Source organism: Cherax quadricarinatus, chromosome 78, assembly GCF_038502225.1.
Source record: "Cherax quadricarinatus isolate ZL_2023a chromosome 78, ASM3850222v1, whole genome shotgun sequence".
Classification (NCBI taxonomy): Eukaryota; Metazoa; Arthropoda; class Malacostraca; order Decapoda; family Parastacidae; genus Cherax; species Cherax quadricarinatus.
Genome location: NC_091369.1, coordinates 13,019,587 through 13,035,479, shown reverse-complemented (window position 1 = coordinate 13,035,479; position 15,893 = coordinate 13,019,587). Strand labels below are relative to the sequence as shown.

The 15,893-nt window shown below is 39.8% G+C and overlaps 1 protein-coding gene and 1 non-coding gene across 5 annotated transcripts in view; one reads left to right on the top strand and one right to left on the bottom strand.

Annotated features, from left to right (window-relative positions):
- The window catches only part of LOC128701514 (uncharacterized), a 60,071-nt gene extending 48,909 nt beyond the window's left edge, over positions 1-11,162 (top strand). Inside the window, exon 3 of the transcript XR_011394191.1 lies at positions 10,237-11,162. This is a non-coding gene — a transcript (uncharacterized protein). The remainder of the gene's footprint in view (positions 1-10,236) is intronic.
- Positions 1-15,893, bottom strand: part of e(y)3 (enhancer of yellow 3) — a 115,756-nt gene that overhangs the window by 13,554 nt on the left and 86,309 nt on the right. For all 4 annotated transcript variants that reach the window (XM_070101727.1, XM_070101725.1, XM_070101728.1 and 1 more), the window contains 3 exons: positions 12,019-12,166; positions 7,597-7,735; positions 7,118-7,292 (listed from right to left, as the gene is read on the bottom strand). In XM_070101727.1, coding sequence (XP_069957828.1) covers positions 7,118-7,292; positions 7,597-7,735; positions 12,019-12,166 — 462 coding nt within the window. The remainder of the gene's footprint in view (positions 1-7,117; positions 7,293-7,596; positions 7,736-12,018; positions 12,167-15,893) is intronic.

Genomic DNA, 15,893 nt, shown 5'->3' with positions numbered 1-15,893 from the left:
GGGTGGCCCAAAAGTAAAAACGAAAGTTTCTCCTTTTGCATTTAGTAATATATACAGGAGAAGAGGTTACTAGCCCCTTGCTCCTGGCATTTTAGTCGTCTCTTACAACACGCATGGCTTACGGAGGAAGAATTCTGTTCCACTTCCCCATGGAGGTAAGAGGAAATAAACAAGAACAAGAACTAGAAAGAAAATAAAGAAAACCCAAAGGGGTGTGTATACAGTGGACCCCCGCATAGCGACCTTAATCCGTGCAAGAGGGCTGGTTGTTATGCGAAATGTTCGGTATGCGAATGAATTTTCCCCATAAGAAATAATGGAAATCAAATTAATCTGTGCAAGACACCCAAAAGTATGAAAAAAAAAATTTTACCACATGAAATATACATTTTCCTACACACAAAGAGAAGGATACATGCACAATAGTAGAGTAGTACATGCACAATATATATTGTGCATGTACTACTCTACTAAATGAAGAATAAATGACACTTACCTTTATTGAAGATGCAGCAATGACTGATGAGACACTGTGTCCTGGGAGTGCCTTTTCCTCCTGAGTACTGTAGGTCCTGTTTGGCATTTTCTTCCAGAACAGGCCTTATCACACTGTGTATGCCACTACGATTCTTAAATCTCTCAAACCAACCTTTGCTGGCTCTAAATTCACCAATATGAGCACTAGTTCCAGGCATTTTCCCTGTTCACCTGGGTGTTAGTCGACTGGTGTGGGTTGCATCCTGGGAGACAAGATTAAGGACCCCAATGGAAATAAGTTAGACAGTCTTCGATGACACTGACTTTTTTGGGTTATCCTGGGTGGCAAATCCTCTGGGGTTAATTGTTTCTTGGTATTCTCAATAAGCCACACCAACAACGGTGCTACAGCAGCAGCAGCAGCAGCTGACGGTGGTACAGCAGCAACAGACGATGCTACAGCAGCAGCAGATGATGCTACAGCAGCAGCAGACGATGCTACAGCAGCAGCAGACGATGCTACAGCAGCAGCAGACGATGCTACAGCAGCAGCAGACGATGCTACAGCAGCAGCAGACGATGCTACAGCAGCAGCAGACTGTACTACAGCAGCAGCAGCAGCTGACGGTGGTACAGCAGCAGCAGCTGACAGTGCAGCAGCAGCTGACGGTGGTACAGCAGCAGCTGTACCACCAATAGTAGCAATGGTTGATTGGGGTTTATTATACAACCTGGCCAGCTCGGAGACACGCACTCCACTTTCATACTTATCAATGATCTTTTTCTTCATCTCCATAGTAATTCTCACCCTTATTGCTGTAGGGTTGGCACTAGAAGCCTTCTTGGGGCCCATGGTCACTTATTTTCCAGAAAAAATCACCAAAAACACTGTAATAATACGAAATGTTCCGATTGTATGCTTGGATGTTACCGCGGAGGCTGGCTGGTAAACAATGCCACCGGCGGAACATGTGAGCGTGGCTCAGGCCGCACATTGGACGCGTCTCGGACGAAGGGCGGTGAGCGGGTTTTTGGGCGGTATGCGAGGCAAAATTTTTGCGATCAAAGCGTCCGGTATGCGGATTGTACGGTATGCGATGCGTCCGGTATGCGGGGGTCCACTGTATACAGTGGACCCCCGCATAACGATGGCATCACATAGCGATTATTTCGCATACCGCTTACTTTAATTGCAAAAATTTTGCCTCACATACCGCTTAAAAACCCGCTTACCGATTTTCGTCCGAGACGCGTCCAATGTGCGGCCTGAGCCACGCTCACATGTTCCGCCGGTGGCATTGTTTACCAGCCAGCCTCCGCGGTAACATCCAAGCATACAATCGGAATATTTCGTATTATTACAGTGTTTTCGGTGCTTTTTCTGGAAAATATGTGACCATGGGCCCCAAGAAAGCTTCTAGTGCCAACCCTACAGCAATAAGGGTGAGAATTACAATAGAGATGAAGAAAAAGATCATTGATAAGTATGAAAGTGGAGTGCATGTCTCCGAGCTGGCCAGGTTGTATAATAAACCCCAATCAACCATCGCTACTATTGGTGGTACAGCTGCTGCTGCTGCTGCACTGTCAGCTGCTGCTGCTGCTGCACTGTCAGCTGCTGCTGCTGCTGTAGCACCGTTGTTGGTGTGGCTTATTGAGAATACCAAGAAACAATTAACCCCAGAGGATTTGCCACCCAGGATAACCCAAAAAAGTCAGTGTCATCGAAGACTGTCTAACTTATTTCCATTGGGGTCCTTAATCTTGTCTCCCAGGATGCAACCCACACAAGTCGACTAACACCCAGGTGAACAGGGAAAAATGCCTGGAACTAGTGCTCATATTGGTGAATATAAAGCCAGCAAAGGTTGGTTTGAGAGATTTAAGAATCGTAGTGGCATACACAGTGTGATAAGGCCTGTTCTGGAAGAAAATGCCAAACAGGACCTACAGTACTCAGGAGGAAAAGGCACTCCCAGGACACAGTGTCTCATCAGTCATTGCTGCATCTTCAATAAAGGTAAGTGTCATTTATTCTTCATTTAGTAGACTAGTACATGCACAATATATACTGTGCATGTACTACTCTACTATTGTGCATGTATCCTTCTCTTTGTGTATGGGAAAATGTATATTTCATGTGGTAAAATTTTTTTTTTCATACTTTTGGGTGTCTTGCACGGATTAATTTTATTTCCATTATTTCTTATGGGGAAAATTCATTCACATAACGATTATTTCGCATAACAATTACCCCTCTTGCACGGATTAAAATCGTTAACCGGGGGTGCACTGTATATGCTTGTACATGTATGTGTAGTGTGACCTAAGTGTAAGTAGAAGTAGCAAGACATACCTGAAATCTTGCATGTGTATGAGACAAAAAAAAAGACACCAGCAATCCTACCATCGTGTAAAACAGTTACAGGCTTCAGTTTTACATTCACTTGGCAGGACGGTAGTACCTCCCTGGGCGGTTGCTGTCTACCAACCTACTACTTTTAATATATATATATATATATATATATATATATATATATATATATATATATATATATATATATATATATATATATATATATATATATATATTTTTATATTTATATTTTCCCAACAAGTCGGAGGCAGTTAGGGTAAGATATAAACAGCTATTGGAGGATAGATGGGCTAATGAGAGCATAGGCAATGGGGTCGAAGAGGTATGGGGTAGGTTTAAAAATGTAGTGTTAGAGTGTTCAGCAGAAGTTTGTGGTTACAGGAAAGTGGGTGCAGGAGGGAAGAGGAGCGATTGGTGGAATGATGATGTAAAGAGAGTAGTAAGGGAGAAAAAGTTAGCATATGAGAAGTTTTTACAAAGTAGAAGTGATGCAAGGAGGGAAGAGTATATGGAGAAAAAGAGAGAAGTTAAGAGAGTGGTGAAGCAATGTAAAAAGAGAGCAAATGAGAGAGTGGGTGAGATGTTATCAACAAATTTTGTTGAAAATAAGAAAAAGTTTTGGAGTGAGATTAACAAGTTAAGAAAGCCTAGAGAACAAATGGATTTGTCAGTTAAAAATAGGAGAGGAGAGTTATTAAATGGAGAGTTAGAGGTATTGGGAAGATGGAAGGAATATTTTGAGGAATTGTTAAATGTTGATGAAGATAGGGAAGCTGTGATTTCGTGTATAGGGCAAGGAGGAATAACATCTTGTAGGAGTGAGGAAGAGCCAGTTGTGAGTGTGGGGGAAGTTCGTGAGGCAGTAGGTAAAATGAAAGGGGGTAAGGCAGCCGGGATTGATGGGATAAAGATAGAAATGTTAAAAGCAGGTGGGGATATAGTTTTGGAGTGGTTGGTGCAATTATTTAATAAATGTATGGAAGAGGGTAAGGTACCTAGGGATTGGCAGAGAGCATGCATAGTTCCTTTGTATAAAGGCAAAGGGGATAAAAGAGAGTGCAAAAATTATAGGGGGATAAGTCTGTTGAGTGTACCTGGTAAAGTGTATGGTAGAGTTATAATTGAAAGAATTAAGAGTAAGACGGAGAATAGGATAGCAGATGAACAAGGAGGCTTTAGGAAAGGTAGGGGGTGTGTGGACCAGGTGTTTACAGTGAAACATATAAGTGAACAGTATTTAGATAAGGCTAAAGAGGTCTTTGTGGCATTTATGGATTTGGAAAAGGCGTATGACAGGGTGGATAGGGGGGCAATGTGGCAGATGTTGCAAGTGTATGGTGTAGGAGGTAGGTTACTGAAAGCAGTGAAGAGTTTTTACGAGGATAGTGAGGCTCAAGTTAGAGTATGTAGGAAAGAGGGAATTTTTTTCCCAGTAAAAGTAGGCCTTAGACAAGGATGTGTGATGTCACCGTGGTTGTTTAATATATTTATAGATGGGGTTGTAAGAGAAGTAAATGCGAGGGTCTTGGCAAGAGGCGTGGAGTTAAAAGATAAAGAATCACACACAAAGTGGGAGTTGTCACAGCTGCTCTTTGCTGATGACACTGTGCTCTTGGGAGATTCTGAAGAGAAGTTGCAGAGATTGGTGGATGAATTTGGTAGGGTGTGCAAAAGAAGAAAATTAAAGGTGAATACAGGAAAGAGTAAGGTTATGAGGATAACAAAAAGATTAGGTGATGAAAGATTGAATATCAGATTGGAGGGAGAGAGTATGGAGGAGGTGAACGTATTCAGATATTTGGGAGTGGACGTGTCAGCGGATGGGTCTATGAAAGATGAGGTGAATCATAGAATTGATGAGGGAAAAAGAGTGAGTGGTGCACTTAGGAGTCTGTGGAGACAAAGAACTTTGTCCTTGGAGGCAAAGAGGGGAATGTATGAGAGTATAGTTTTACCAACGCTCTTATATGGGTGTGAAGCGTGGGTGATGAATGTTGCAGCGAGGAGAAGGCTGGAGGCAGTGGAGATGTCATGTCTGAGGGCAATGTGTGGTGTGAATATAATGCAGAGAATTCGTAGTTTGGAAGTTAGGAGGAGGTGCGGGATTACCAAAACTTTTTAGTAATGTAGAGAGAATGGAGCGAAACAGAATGACTTCAAGAGTGTATCAGTCTGTAGTGGAAGGAAGGCGGGGTAGGGGTCGGCCTAGGAAGGGTTGGAGGGAGGGGGTAAAGGAGGTTTTGTGTGCTACTTCCAGCAGGCATGCGTGAGCGTTTTGATAGGAGTGAATGGAGACAAATGGTTTTTAATACTTGACGTGCTGTTGGAGTGTGAGCAAAGTAACATTTATGAAGGGATTCAGGGAAACCGGCAGGCCGGACTTGAGTCCTACAGTTGACTTTTACAACACGCATGGCTTACGGAGGAAAGAATTCTTATTCCACTTCCCCATGGAGATAAGAAGGAAATAAACAAGACCAAGAACTAGAAAGAAAATCAGAAGAAAACTCAGAGGAGGTGTGTATATATGTGCATGTACATGTATGTGTAGTGTGACCTAAGTGTAAGTAGAAGTAGCAAGACATACCTGAAATCTTGCATGTTCATGAGACAGAAAAAAGGACACCAGCAATCCTACCATCATGTAAAACAATTACAGGCTTTCGTTTTACACTCACTTGGCAGGACGGTAGTACCTCCCTGGATGGTTGCTGTCTACCAACCTACTACCTACTAATATATATATATATATATATAGTGGTCCCTCAATTATCGTCCTTAATACGTTCCTGGAAGTGGGACTATTATCGAAATAGACGATTTTTGAATAAATTTTCCCCATAAGAAATAATGTAAATACAATTAATCCATTCCTGACACCCAGAAGTATTAAAACAAAAAAAAATTTTTACATAAAATATAATGTAGTACATAAACAATACAATGGGACATGATGAATGAAACATTAACAGCATAACACTTACCTTTATTGGCAATTCTTCTTAGTGTATGGAAGACTGGAGGAGGAGAGAGATTGAATTACTGTTTGGAAGGGGAATCCCCTTCCATCAACACCTCAGGTACCAAGTGCTTTTCTGGGGTTACTTCTTTTCTGTTTCTTAATGCCACTAGGAACAGCTTGAGTCACTGGAGTCCTGTCTCGCAAAACTGCCCAGAGAGCTCTGTTTCTGGCGTCTCTTTAAAACTTCCCTAAAATGGGCCAAGACTCTGCCACTGTACAAGTTGCCGATATGGCTTGCAACATCCTTCTCGGGGTGATGTTTCTCCATAAATCTTTCCATCCTACCCCACATTTCAAAAATCTCCTTAATTTCTGAAGAAGGCACCTTCTTCCATCTCTCTTCCTCCTCTGCAGCAAGATTCTGAGCTGTGATCTGTTGCTCTTCCTGCTGAAGCTCTTGCAGCTCCTCAGTGGTTAGCTCTTTGTTGTGGTCCTCCACAAACTCTTCCACATCCTCCATACTCACATCCAACCCCATGGAACTCCCCAGTGCCACAATAGAGTTCACAACTGACATAGGCTCATCAGGGGCCACCTCAAACCCTTCAAAATCCCTCCTGTGGACACAATCTGGCCACAAGCTACTCCAAGCAGAGTTCAAAGTCCTGGTAGTCACTCCCTCCCAAGCCTTACCTATAAGGCTTATGCAATTGAGAATACTGAAGTGTTCTTTCCAAAAATCTCTTAGGGTCAAAGCACCTTTCAAACACTGCTTTGGTGTCGAGTTTTTTAAAGTTTGAAATAACCTTCTGATCCATGGGCTGGAGGAGAGGAGTGGTATTCAGCGGCAAGAACTTTACTGTGATGAACCCAAACTCCTTCAGAATTAGGTCATCGAAGTTTGGAAGATGAGCAGGTGCATTGTCCATTACTAGGAGGCACTTGAGATACAATTTCTTTTCCAGGAGGTAATTCTTCCCAAGAGGGCCAAACACTTGACTCTTATCTATGTTCACTTTCGACTTTCTACCTTTATACACCCTCCCAAACTTGTCCGCTAACCTTTGCAACCTCCCATAAACACAGTATCATCAGCAAAAAGTAACTGTGTCAACTCCCATTTTGAAGTGAAAATATACGAACAAACTATGATATAGCTAAAAAGAACAAAAACCAAGCAATATACACTACTTTTAAAGTCATTCTGCAGTATATTAAGCAAGAGCACACAGACTAAACACTCCGCTGCATATAAGAAAGCAGTGAAAAATAAAGCAACACCACATTTAAGTGAAACTTGCCTTCTCGATGAATATATTTGGGACAGTTGGAGCATCGTACCATCCCGTCCTCTGGAATACTTCTGTACACCTTCAAGCACACATAGCAAAACTGTCTTCGTTTCCAATATTTATCACATGGAACACACAGCGTGGTTGCATATCTTAGCTGTTTGTTGTCCTTGTCTTTTTTAAACTGAAATAAAAAGGCTTTGAAATTATTCAATTCCCTCACACGTTTTTTCAATAACTATTGCTTAGTAAAGTCTAACTTTTAAGTTAGGGGAATACTTCACTGGTATATAATAGTTATCCTTTTCCTATGGAGCCACATTACTTTTCATTAGCATTAGGAAAGTTCCTTTCAATCCCCTTCAGTCATGTGGAGAAAATTTTCTCCACAAGAAGTTTACTCAGTAAATTGCCTCCTTCGATGGGGAAAACGCTAAAAAATTTTTGAAATGCTGATACAGTAAAGACTTTTCGCAACATGTTCTTACCTCATGCTGCCATTCAGCATTTTTCAAGTGTTCAATACCAGCTGGAGTCTTGGAGCCACATGACGAGCATATGGCACACTCCTTACAATGCCAACGGCCATTGGGTACACGCCGCAAACCAACACAGTAGATGTGGTACCTATAAAAATAACATTTTATAATTCTATAGAAAAAATGTTAATATAAACAAAGAGTTGAAAAAAAAAGTTGAGTAAAATGGGTGTCAAATGACAAATGAAACCTTCAAGGGGATGACTTGATGCTGGTGAAGGACTTTGATCTAAGGAATTGTAACTATCCCATGGATCAAACTTGATTACCTCCCATTCCTCCAAGTGCTCTATTACCCTTATATATTTAGCACCTTCTATAAATAATAATAATAATAATGAAAGATAAATGCTCTCCATGGGGAAGTGGAACAAAATTCTTCCTCCATAAGCCATGCGTGTCGTAAGAGGCGACTAACATGCTGGGAGCAAGGGGCTAGTAACCCCTTCTCCTGTATACATTTACTAAACTTTAAAAGAGAAACTTTTGTTCTTCTTTTTGGGCCACCCTACCTTGGTGGGATACAGCTGGTCTGTTGAAAGAAGAAATATAAATATCTAGAATATGTAAATGGGAAAAAAATAGGAGCAAATTGAATCAGAAGAGGAAAGTGTTAGATGTAACACAAGCCATTATAGAAAGTAAGGCAGACCAGGATGCAGTTATAAAGATGCATATGTGAAACAATATTGAAGTGTGAACAGGAAGAATAAAGTCACAGCAGCAGAGCTGGATAATTAACAGAGTATATGAGGTATACTAGAGAGACAGGGTAAGGATTCACAAGTCTAATTTTAGGACAGATGTGTAGTCCTACTGATTAAATGGATGATTGAAGTGGTCAGGCAATCAACAGGGTAGTCTGCAGAAGAATTTCCAAAATCAACAAAGTGCATAATGAATAAATCTGATAGGAGAGTATGGTCAAGAAGGTGGGCAGATAAAGTGAGTTAGAGAATATTATATGCATTTAAGTAATGTCCCAAAAATGAAAAACAGAAACGAGAGCAATTAGCTTTATATTTTGACAGACTTTTTTGAAGTGCTGGGTAAAATATTTAAAGCTATAGTTACACCTATGGTTACACTTTTTTTTTTTTTACATATTTAATACTTTGAAGTTCTGATTATTTTCAGGTGTTTGTTCTAAATTTGATCTTAACCCTTTGACTGTCGCAACCCCCAATCCTGACGTGTCTCCTGGTGTCGCAAAATTAAAAAAAAAAAATTATTTTTTCTTATGAAATGATAGAGAATCTTTTCCCGATTGTAATGACACCAAAAAAACGAAATTTGATGGAAAACTGACGGAATTATGCTCTTGCGAAGTTAGCGACCTCAGCGCTGTTTACAAATCGGCGATTTCGCCCACTTTGATCCCTATTTTCGGCTAATTCCATTGATCCTGTCGCCCAAACTCATAGCTATTTCTTTAGAACTCCATTTTTTCTATCGATTGAGTACAAGAAACTGCCCATTTACCGATTTCAACTACCTAATAATGTGGTCAGAAATTTGCAATTTGGCCAATTTCACAAAAACTAAAAAATATGACAATTTCAAAATAAGGTCCAGAATGAACAATGCAGACATTCCTGGCTCTAAAATAACATTTTCTTTGCTCATCAGTCATGTCTCCAGGCCCCTCTGATATTACTCTTGCTTTCTATTTTGAATTTTTATTCAAACAAAAAATAGAAGACTTACTATTATGCAGATTACTGCAATACTGTAATAATTGTATAAATAACATCAACCCATTCATGACTGCATATTAGAATGGCTAGTTGGACATTTATTGGACAATGGCATCATTTGTTTACTTTTGAACATTGGCAAATATCAAACATTTCCCCTACTTTGAGCTCCATTTCTAGATTCTTTTTATAGTAATATCAATCAAAATCACCTCTATTTCTATAATATGTTTTCCATTCTATCAAATGAGACCAAGAAAACGAGAATACAACCATAAATACTATACGAAAATAGACCACAAAGTCGGCATTTTAATTAAAAAAAAATGGTCGGAGTTTTTTTTTTCTCATTATGCACTGCGTGCTCCAGGATTTTTTTTATATGGTGCACACTGACCACACAGACCCATTCTCTCACATGTGGGCCTACCAGCTTTCTCCTGCTTGATTTGAAGCCGCTAGAATTTATGAGTATATATACGTCAAACACGGTACCTCGTAAGACGTATATATACGGCCGCGACAGTCAAAGGGTTAACCAGCAATGCAAATACAGTACATTACTTTTTTAAAGAATATATAAACTGCTGCACATAAATAAAATGATTAAAAGTTTGGCAGGCAGTGATTAATGAATGAGTAATGTCAGTAAAACACTCAACACTGGCATATCTTGAAAATAAACTATAAACAAAAAAAATAATGGTTGCCTCAATTATTCCTTTTAGTAGATATGAAATTTTAAGTGGGAAAAAAGCAGAACTTGGAATCAAAAGTACAGTACATTAACCCATAAACTGTGTGATGTACGTATACTGTACGTTGAGGCTAGACTATCTGACATACGTCATATGTAATACACCTTCAAATACACTGCCTGCCACCATTTCAGGTCTCGGCTCAACTGTTTGGGTAGCCTACCATCTCCTCACACTTGGAAAAAATCTAGGACCAGGCAGTTCCACAGAGAGCATCATGGGTAACTGTACCTCATGCCACCACCCTACCAGGAAGATCCTGTATCTTATTTGTTCCAAATTTATTAAAATTTTGACACTAACTGTGGAATTCAGCCGAAAACACACCATGTAGATTTAATCTAAGAAAATTTCCAGGTTTTCGGAAGTATCACACCTTAAAAAGGTGTGAAACTAGCAGGAAAATCCTTATTTGTTCCAGTGGAATTCAGCCAAAAAGCACATTATGTGTCTTTACCCATGGATAACCCAATGAAGTCAAACACTAGCTTATTTTCAAGTTCTGAGCATTATAATACCTTGAAACAATTGTAATACAAGATTTTATTGTACATAGTGTCAGAAGACAAACCAATCAAGAAATAATTGCAACAATTATTTACAGTGGAACCTCGGTAATCGAACAGCTCCCTACTCTAACAATTCAGTATTCGAATGCTTTGTTCAGTAAAAAAAATCACTCAGTAGTTGACTGTTTGCTCAGCACTCAACCAAACAAACACGACCTGCCAGAACTTTGCTGTAAACTATTTCGTCACCATGGGGCATATGAAGATTAGTGATAACAGCCAACCAAAATGAAAATTGGTTGGGAAAAATTTGTCCAGTACTCTAACAGACTGGCACTCAAACAGCCTTCTGGAACGAATTAAGTGTGAGTACCGAGGTTCCACTGTATACTAACTTATGATGAATTTTGCAACTGGTGCTATGGAGTGCTATGCATCTCCATGTGTTTTCGTTTTAAGTACCAAAGCACCTTGAAACATGCTTAATATCCTTATATAATCATGTATATAGTTACACGATGAAAACACTTTAATAAACTATCATATTTATTTTTAGTTTTTCTTCTTCTCTTTTTTAGTAAATGTATACAGGAGAAGGGGTTACTAGCCCATTGCTCCCGGCATTTTAGTCGCCTCATACGACACGCATGGCTTACAGAGGAAAGATTCTTTTCCACTTCCCCATGGACAATAGAAGAAATAAACAAGAACAAGAGCTATTTAGAATAAGGAGAAAAACCTAGATGTATATATATATATGCATGTGCGTGTCTGTGAAGTGTGACCAAAGTGTAAGTAGGAGTAGCAAGATATCCCTGTTATCTAGCGTGTTTATGAGACAGAAAAAGAAAACCAGCAATCCTACCATCATGCAAAACAGTTACAGGTTTTTGTTTCACAGTCATCTGGCAGGACGGTAGTACTTCCCTGGGTGGTTGCTGTCTACCAACCTACTACCTAAGGAGGGGTGTTAATGTTGCAGTTTAAAAACTGTAGTGTAAAGCACCCTTCTGGCAAGACAGTGATGGAGTGAATGATGGTGAAAGTTTTTCTTTTTCGGGCCACCCTGCCTTGGTGGGAATCGGCCAGTGTGATAATAAAAAAAAAAAAAAAAAAAAAATATTTATTTTTAGTACAACAGGCTCTCAAACCAAGAAAAATAATTTTGAAAATTTTACCACACATGTGCATTTTTATTTCTGAGTATGCCACACACGCACACACGCACACACACACACACACACACACACACACACACACACACACACACACACACTCACTCACACACTCACTCACACTCATTCTCCCATTCTCACTCTCTCATTCTCCCATTCTCACTCTCTCATTCTCTCACTCTTAATTTCAAAAACCTAAATTGTACATGCAGATATAGCAAAAATGACTCACCCTCGATCACACATATCACAAAAGATCATCTTGTCTTCATCATCTGGATCATTACAAGTAACACAAGACTTGCAGTCCATACACTGCCAGTTGTAAGCCTCAATCTTTGACACCATAATCAGTGTCAAGTCAATACAAGTAGGATGGCCTGAAAATAAAAAATGTATTTTCTTTGAATCTAGTTATACTGTATCTGCATACATCTTAAAGAAACCTTCATAAACATATGTTGCATCCTGAAAAAAATATTGAAAGACTAACAAAACGAAAACATTCAAGAGCTAAAGACAATGTATGCAAAATAAAAGTATTAAAAAGAAATAGAATATTTGTTTTTTCAACATGCCAACCATCTTCCACTTAGGCAGAGTGACCCAAAAAAGAAAAGTACTTTCACCATCTTTCACACATAATCACTGTCTTTGTTGAGGCGTGCAGATATGACAGTTCAGATGTCACTCCAAACAGCAAATATCCCAAACCCCTTGCTTTAAAGTGCAGGCATTGTACTTTCCACCTCCAGGACTCAAGTCTGGCTAACCAGTTTCCCTGAATCCATGCTTACACCCCAACAGCTCATCAAGTCTCAAAAACCATTTGTCTCCATTCACTCCTACCTAACATGCTCACACATGCCTGCTTATGTCCAACCCACTCCCTCCATCCTTTCCTAGGATGATCCCTAAAATACATTTACATACTAATTATACAGTCACGTATACACAGGCATGGTAAATGAATGAAGATGGCTGAGTTTTTCAGGATCACCCTCCCTTGGAGAGAAACAGCTGAAGCAACAAAATATATACAATATGTATATGAAGCACACAAAATGAATGGTACAACACATCACATAAATATAAAAAGATTTTGACAAAGCACTGAATGACTGACAGAACAAAAATAAAAGCAAATTCAAGGAAAATATACAATATTTTCAAATTTCCTATCTTAGATCATGACAGGCTTCAAACTGTCAAACATACATACATACATAATTTAGAGGAAATAAATGCTAGATTTTGGAAAAGCTCTAACTCATCATGGTTTAAAAGTTGGAATCCTTTTTTGGGCAGCATGATGCCAATTTTCCTTACCCATCCAATTAACATTCTAGCTCATGTCTTTACCGAGCATGGCTTCAAGAATTAGCATTCTAGCTCATGTCTTTACAGAGAATACCTTCAACAATTAAAATTCATCATTAGGTATTTTCAAACCCTAGAGATGTAGTACAAAATACAAAACTAGGTAATCAATGGACAACTGCAATTTAATTGCTGGAACAACCTGTGACATAAGGAGTTTGTGTCAAACTGACACAAATCCATTCTTATTTTTTGGCTGTATGGAAAAAACATGAGTACAGGGCCTGCACTCTAGAGGAGGAGGGGTTAAGAGATATCTGCACACCTCTGGCAAGACAGTAATTGTGTGAATGATGGTGAAAGTGTTTCTTTTTCAAGTCACCCTGCCTTGATGGGAGATGGCCAGTGTGTTGAAAAAATAACTATGTAACACAATGCCTTGGTGAGAATAGGCAAGTGAGAGGTATGGCCTAACTGTCATGAAGCAATACTAGTAGACCACCACCAACACTAAATTATAATTATAATCACATTTGGATATTACATTGAAGTGAACCTAAATATTAGTTCACCCACAAAATACAGTTGAACAATCAAATTCGAGGCTAGCCAAATTCCTGTGCTTTGATTTTCCAATTTTTTTTTAATGAAGGATCTGCTGCAGAGCCCATTTTCTTTTAGATTGTTGTACAGATTCTATACTGAAAACCAACCACAGAATGTCCAACCCAAATCTTGCTACAATTTCATTATTATTATCACACTGGCCGATTCCCACCAAGGCAGGGTGGCCCGAAAAAGAAAAACTTTCACCATCATTCACTCCATCACTGTCTTGCCAGAAGGGTGCTTTACACTACAGTTTTTAAACTGCAACATTAACACCCCTCCTTCAGAGTGCAGGCACTGTACTTCCCATCTCCAGGACTCAAGTCCGGCCTGCCGGTTTCCCTGAACCCCTTCATAAATGTTACTTTGCTCACACTCCAACAGCACGTCAAGTATTAAAAACCATTTGTCTCCATTCACTCCTATCAAACACGCTCATGCATACCTGCTGGAAGTCCAAGCCCCTCGCACACAAAACCTCCTTTACCCCCTCTCTCCAACCTTTCCTAGGCCGACCCCTACCCCGCCTTCCTTCCACTACAGACTGATACACTCTTGAAGTCATTCTGTTTCGCTCCATTCTCTCTACATGTCCGAACCACCTCAACAACCCTTCCTCAGCCCTCTGGACAACAGTTTTGGTAATCCCGCACCTCCTCCTAACTTCCAAACTACAAATTCTCTGCATTATATTCACACCACACATTGCCCTCAGACATGACATCTCCACTGCCTCCAGCCTTCTCCTCACTGCAACATTCATCACCCATGCTTCACACCCATATAAGAGCGTTGGTAAAACTATACTCTCATACATTCCCCTCTTTGCCTTCAAGGACAAAGTTCTTTGTCTCCACAGACTCCTAAGTGCACCACTCACTCTTTTTCCCTCATCAATTCTATGATTCACCTCATCTTTCATAGACCCATCCGCTGACACGTTCACTCCCAAATATCTGAATACATTCACCTCCTCCATACTCTCTCCCTCCAATCTGATATTCAATCTTTCATCACCTAATCTTTTTGTTATCCTCATAACCTTACTCTTTCCTGTATTCACCTTTAATTTTCTTCTTTTGCACACCCTACCAAATTCATCCACCAACCTCTGCAACTTCTCTTCAGAATCTCCCAAGAGCACAGTGTCATCAGCAAAGAGCAGCTGTGATAACTCCCACTTTGTGTGTGATTCTTTATCTTTTAACTCCATGCCTCTTGTCAAGACCCTCGCATTTACTTCTCTTACAACCCCATCTATAAATATATTAAACAACCACGGTGACATCACACATCCTTGTCTAAGGCCTACTTTTACTGGGAAATAATTTCCCTCTTTCCTACATACTCTAACTTGAGCCTCACTATCCTCGTAAAAACTCTTCACTGCTTTCAGTAACCTACCTCCTACACCATACACTTGCAACATCTGCCACATTGCCCCCCTATCCACCCTGTCATACGCCTTTTCCAAATCCATAGATGCCACAAAGACCTCTTTAGCCTTATCTAAATACTGTTCACTTATATGCTTCACTGTAAACACCTGGTCCACACACCCCCTACCTTTCCTAAAGCCTCCTTGTTCATCTGCTATCCTATTCTCCGTCTTACTCTTAATTCTTTCAATAATAACTCTACCATACACTTTACCAGGTATACTCAGCAGACTTATCCCCCTATAATTTTTGCACTCTCTTTTATCCCCTTTGCCTTTATACAAAGGAACTATGCATGCTCTCTGCCAATCCCTAGGTACCTTACCCTCTTCCATACATTTATTAAATAATTGCACCAACCACTCCAAAACTATATCCCCACCTGCTTTTAACATTTCTATCTTTATCCCATCAATCCCGTCTGCCTTACCCCCTTTCATTTTACCTACTGCCTCACGAACTTCCCCCACACTCACAACTGGCTCTTCCTCACTCCTACAAGATGTTATTCCTCCTTGCCCTATACACGAAATCACAGCTTCCCTATCTTCAACATTTAACAATTCCTCAAAATATTCCCTCCATCTTCCCAATACCTCTAACTCTCCATTTAATAACTCTCCTCTCCTATTTTTAACTGACAAATCCATTTGTTCTCTAGGCTTTCTTAACTTGTTAATCTCACTCCAAAACTTTTTCTTATTTTCAACAAAAATTGTTGATAACATCTCACCCACTC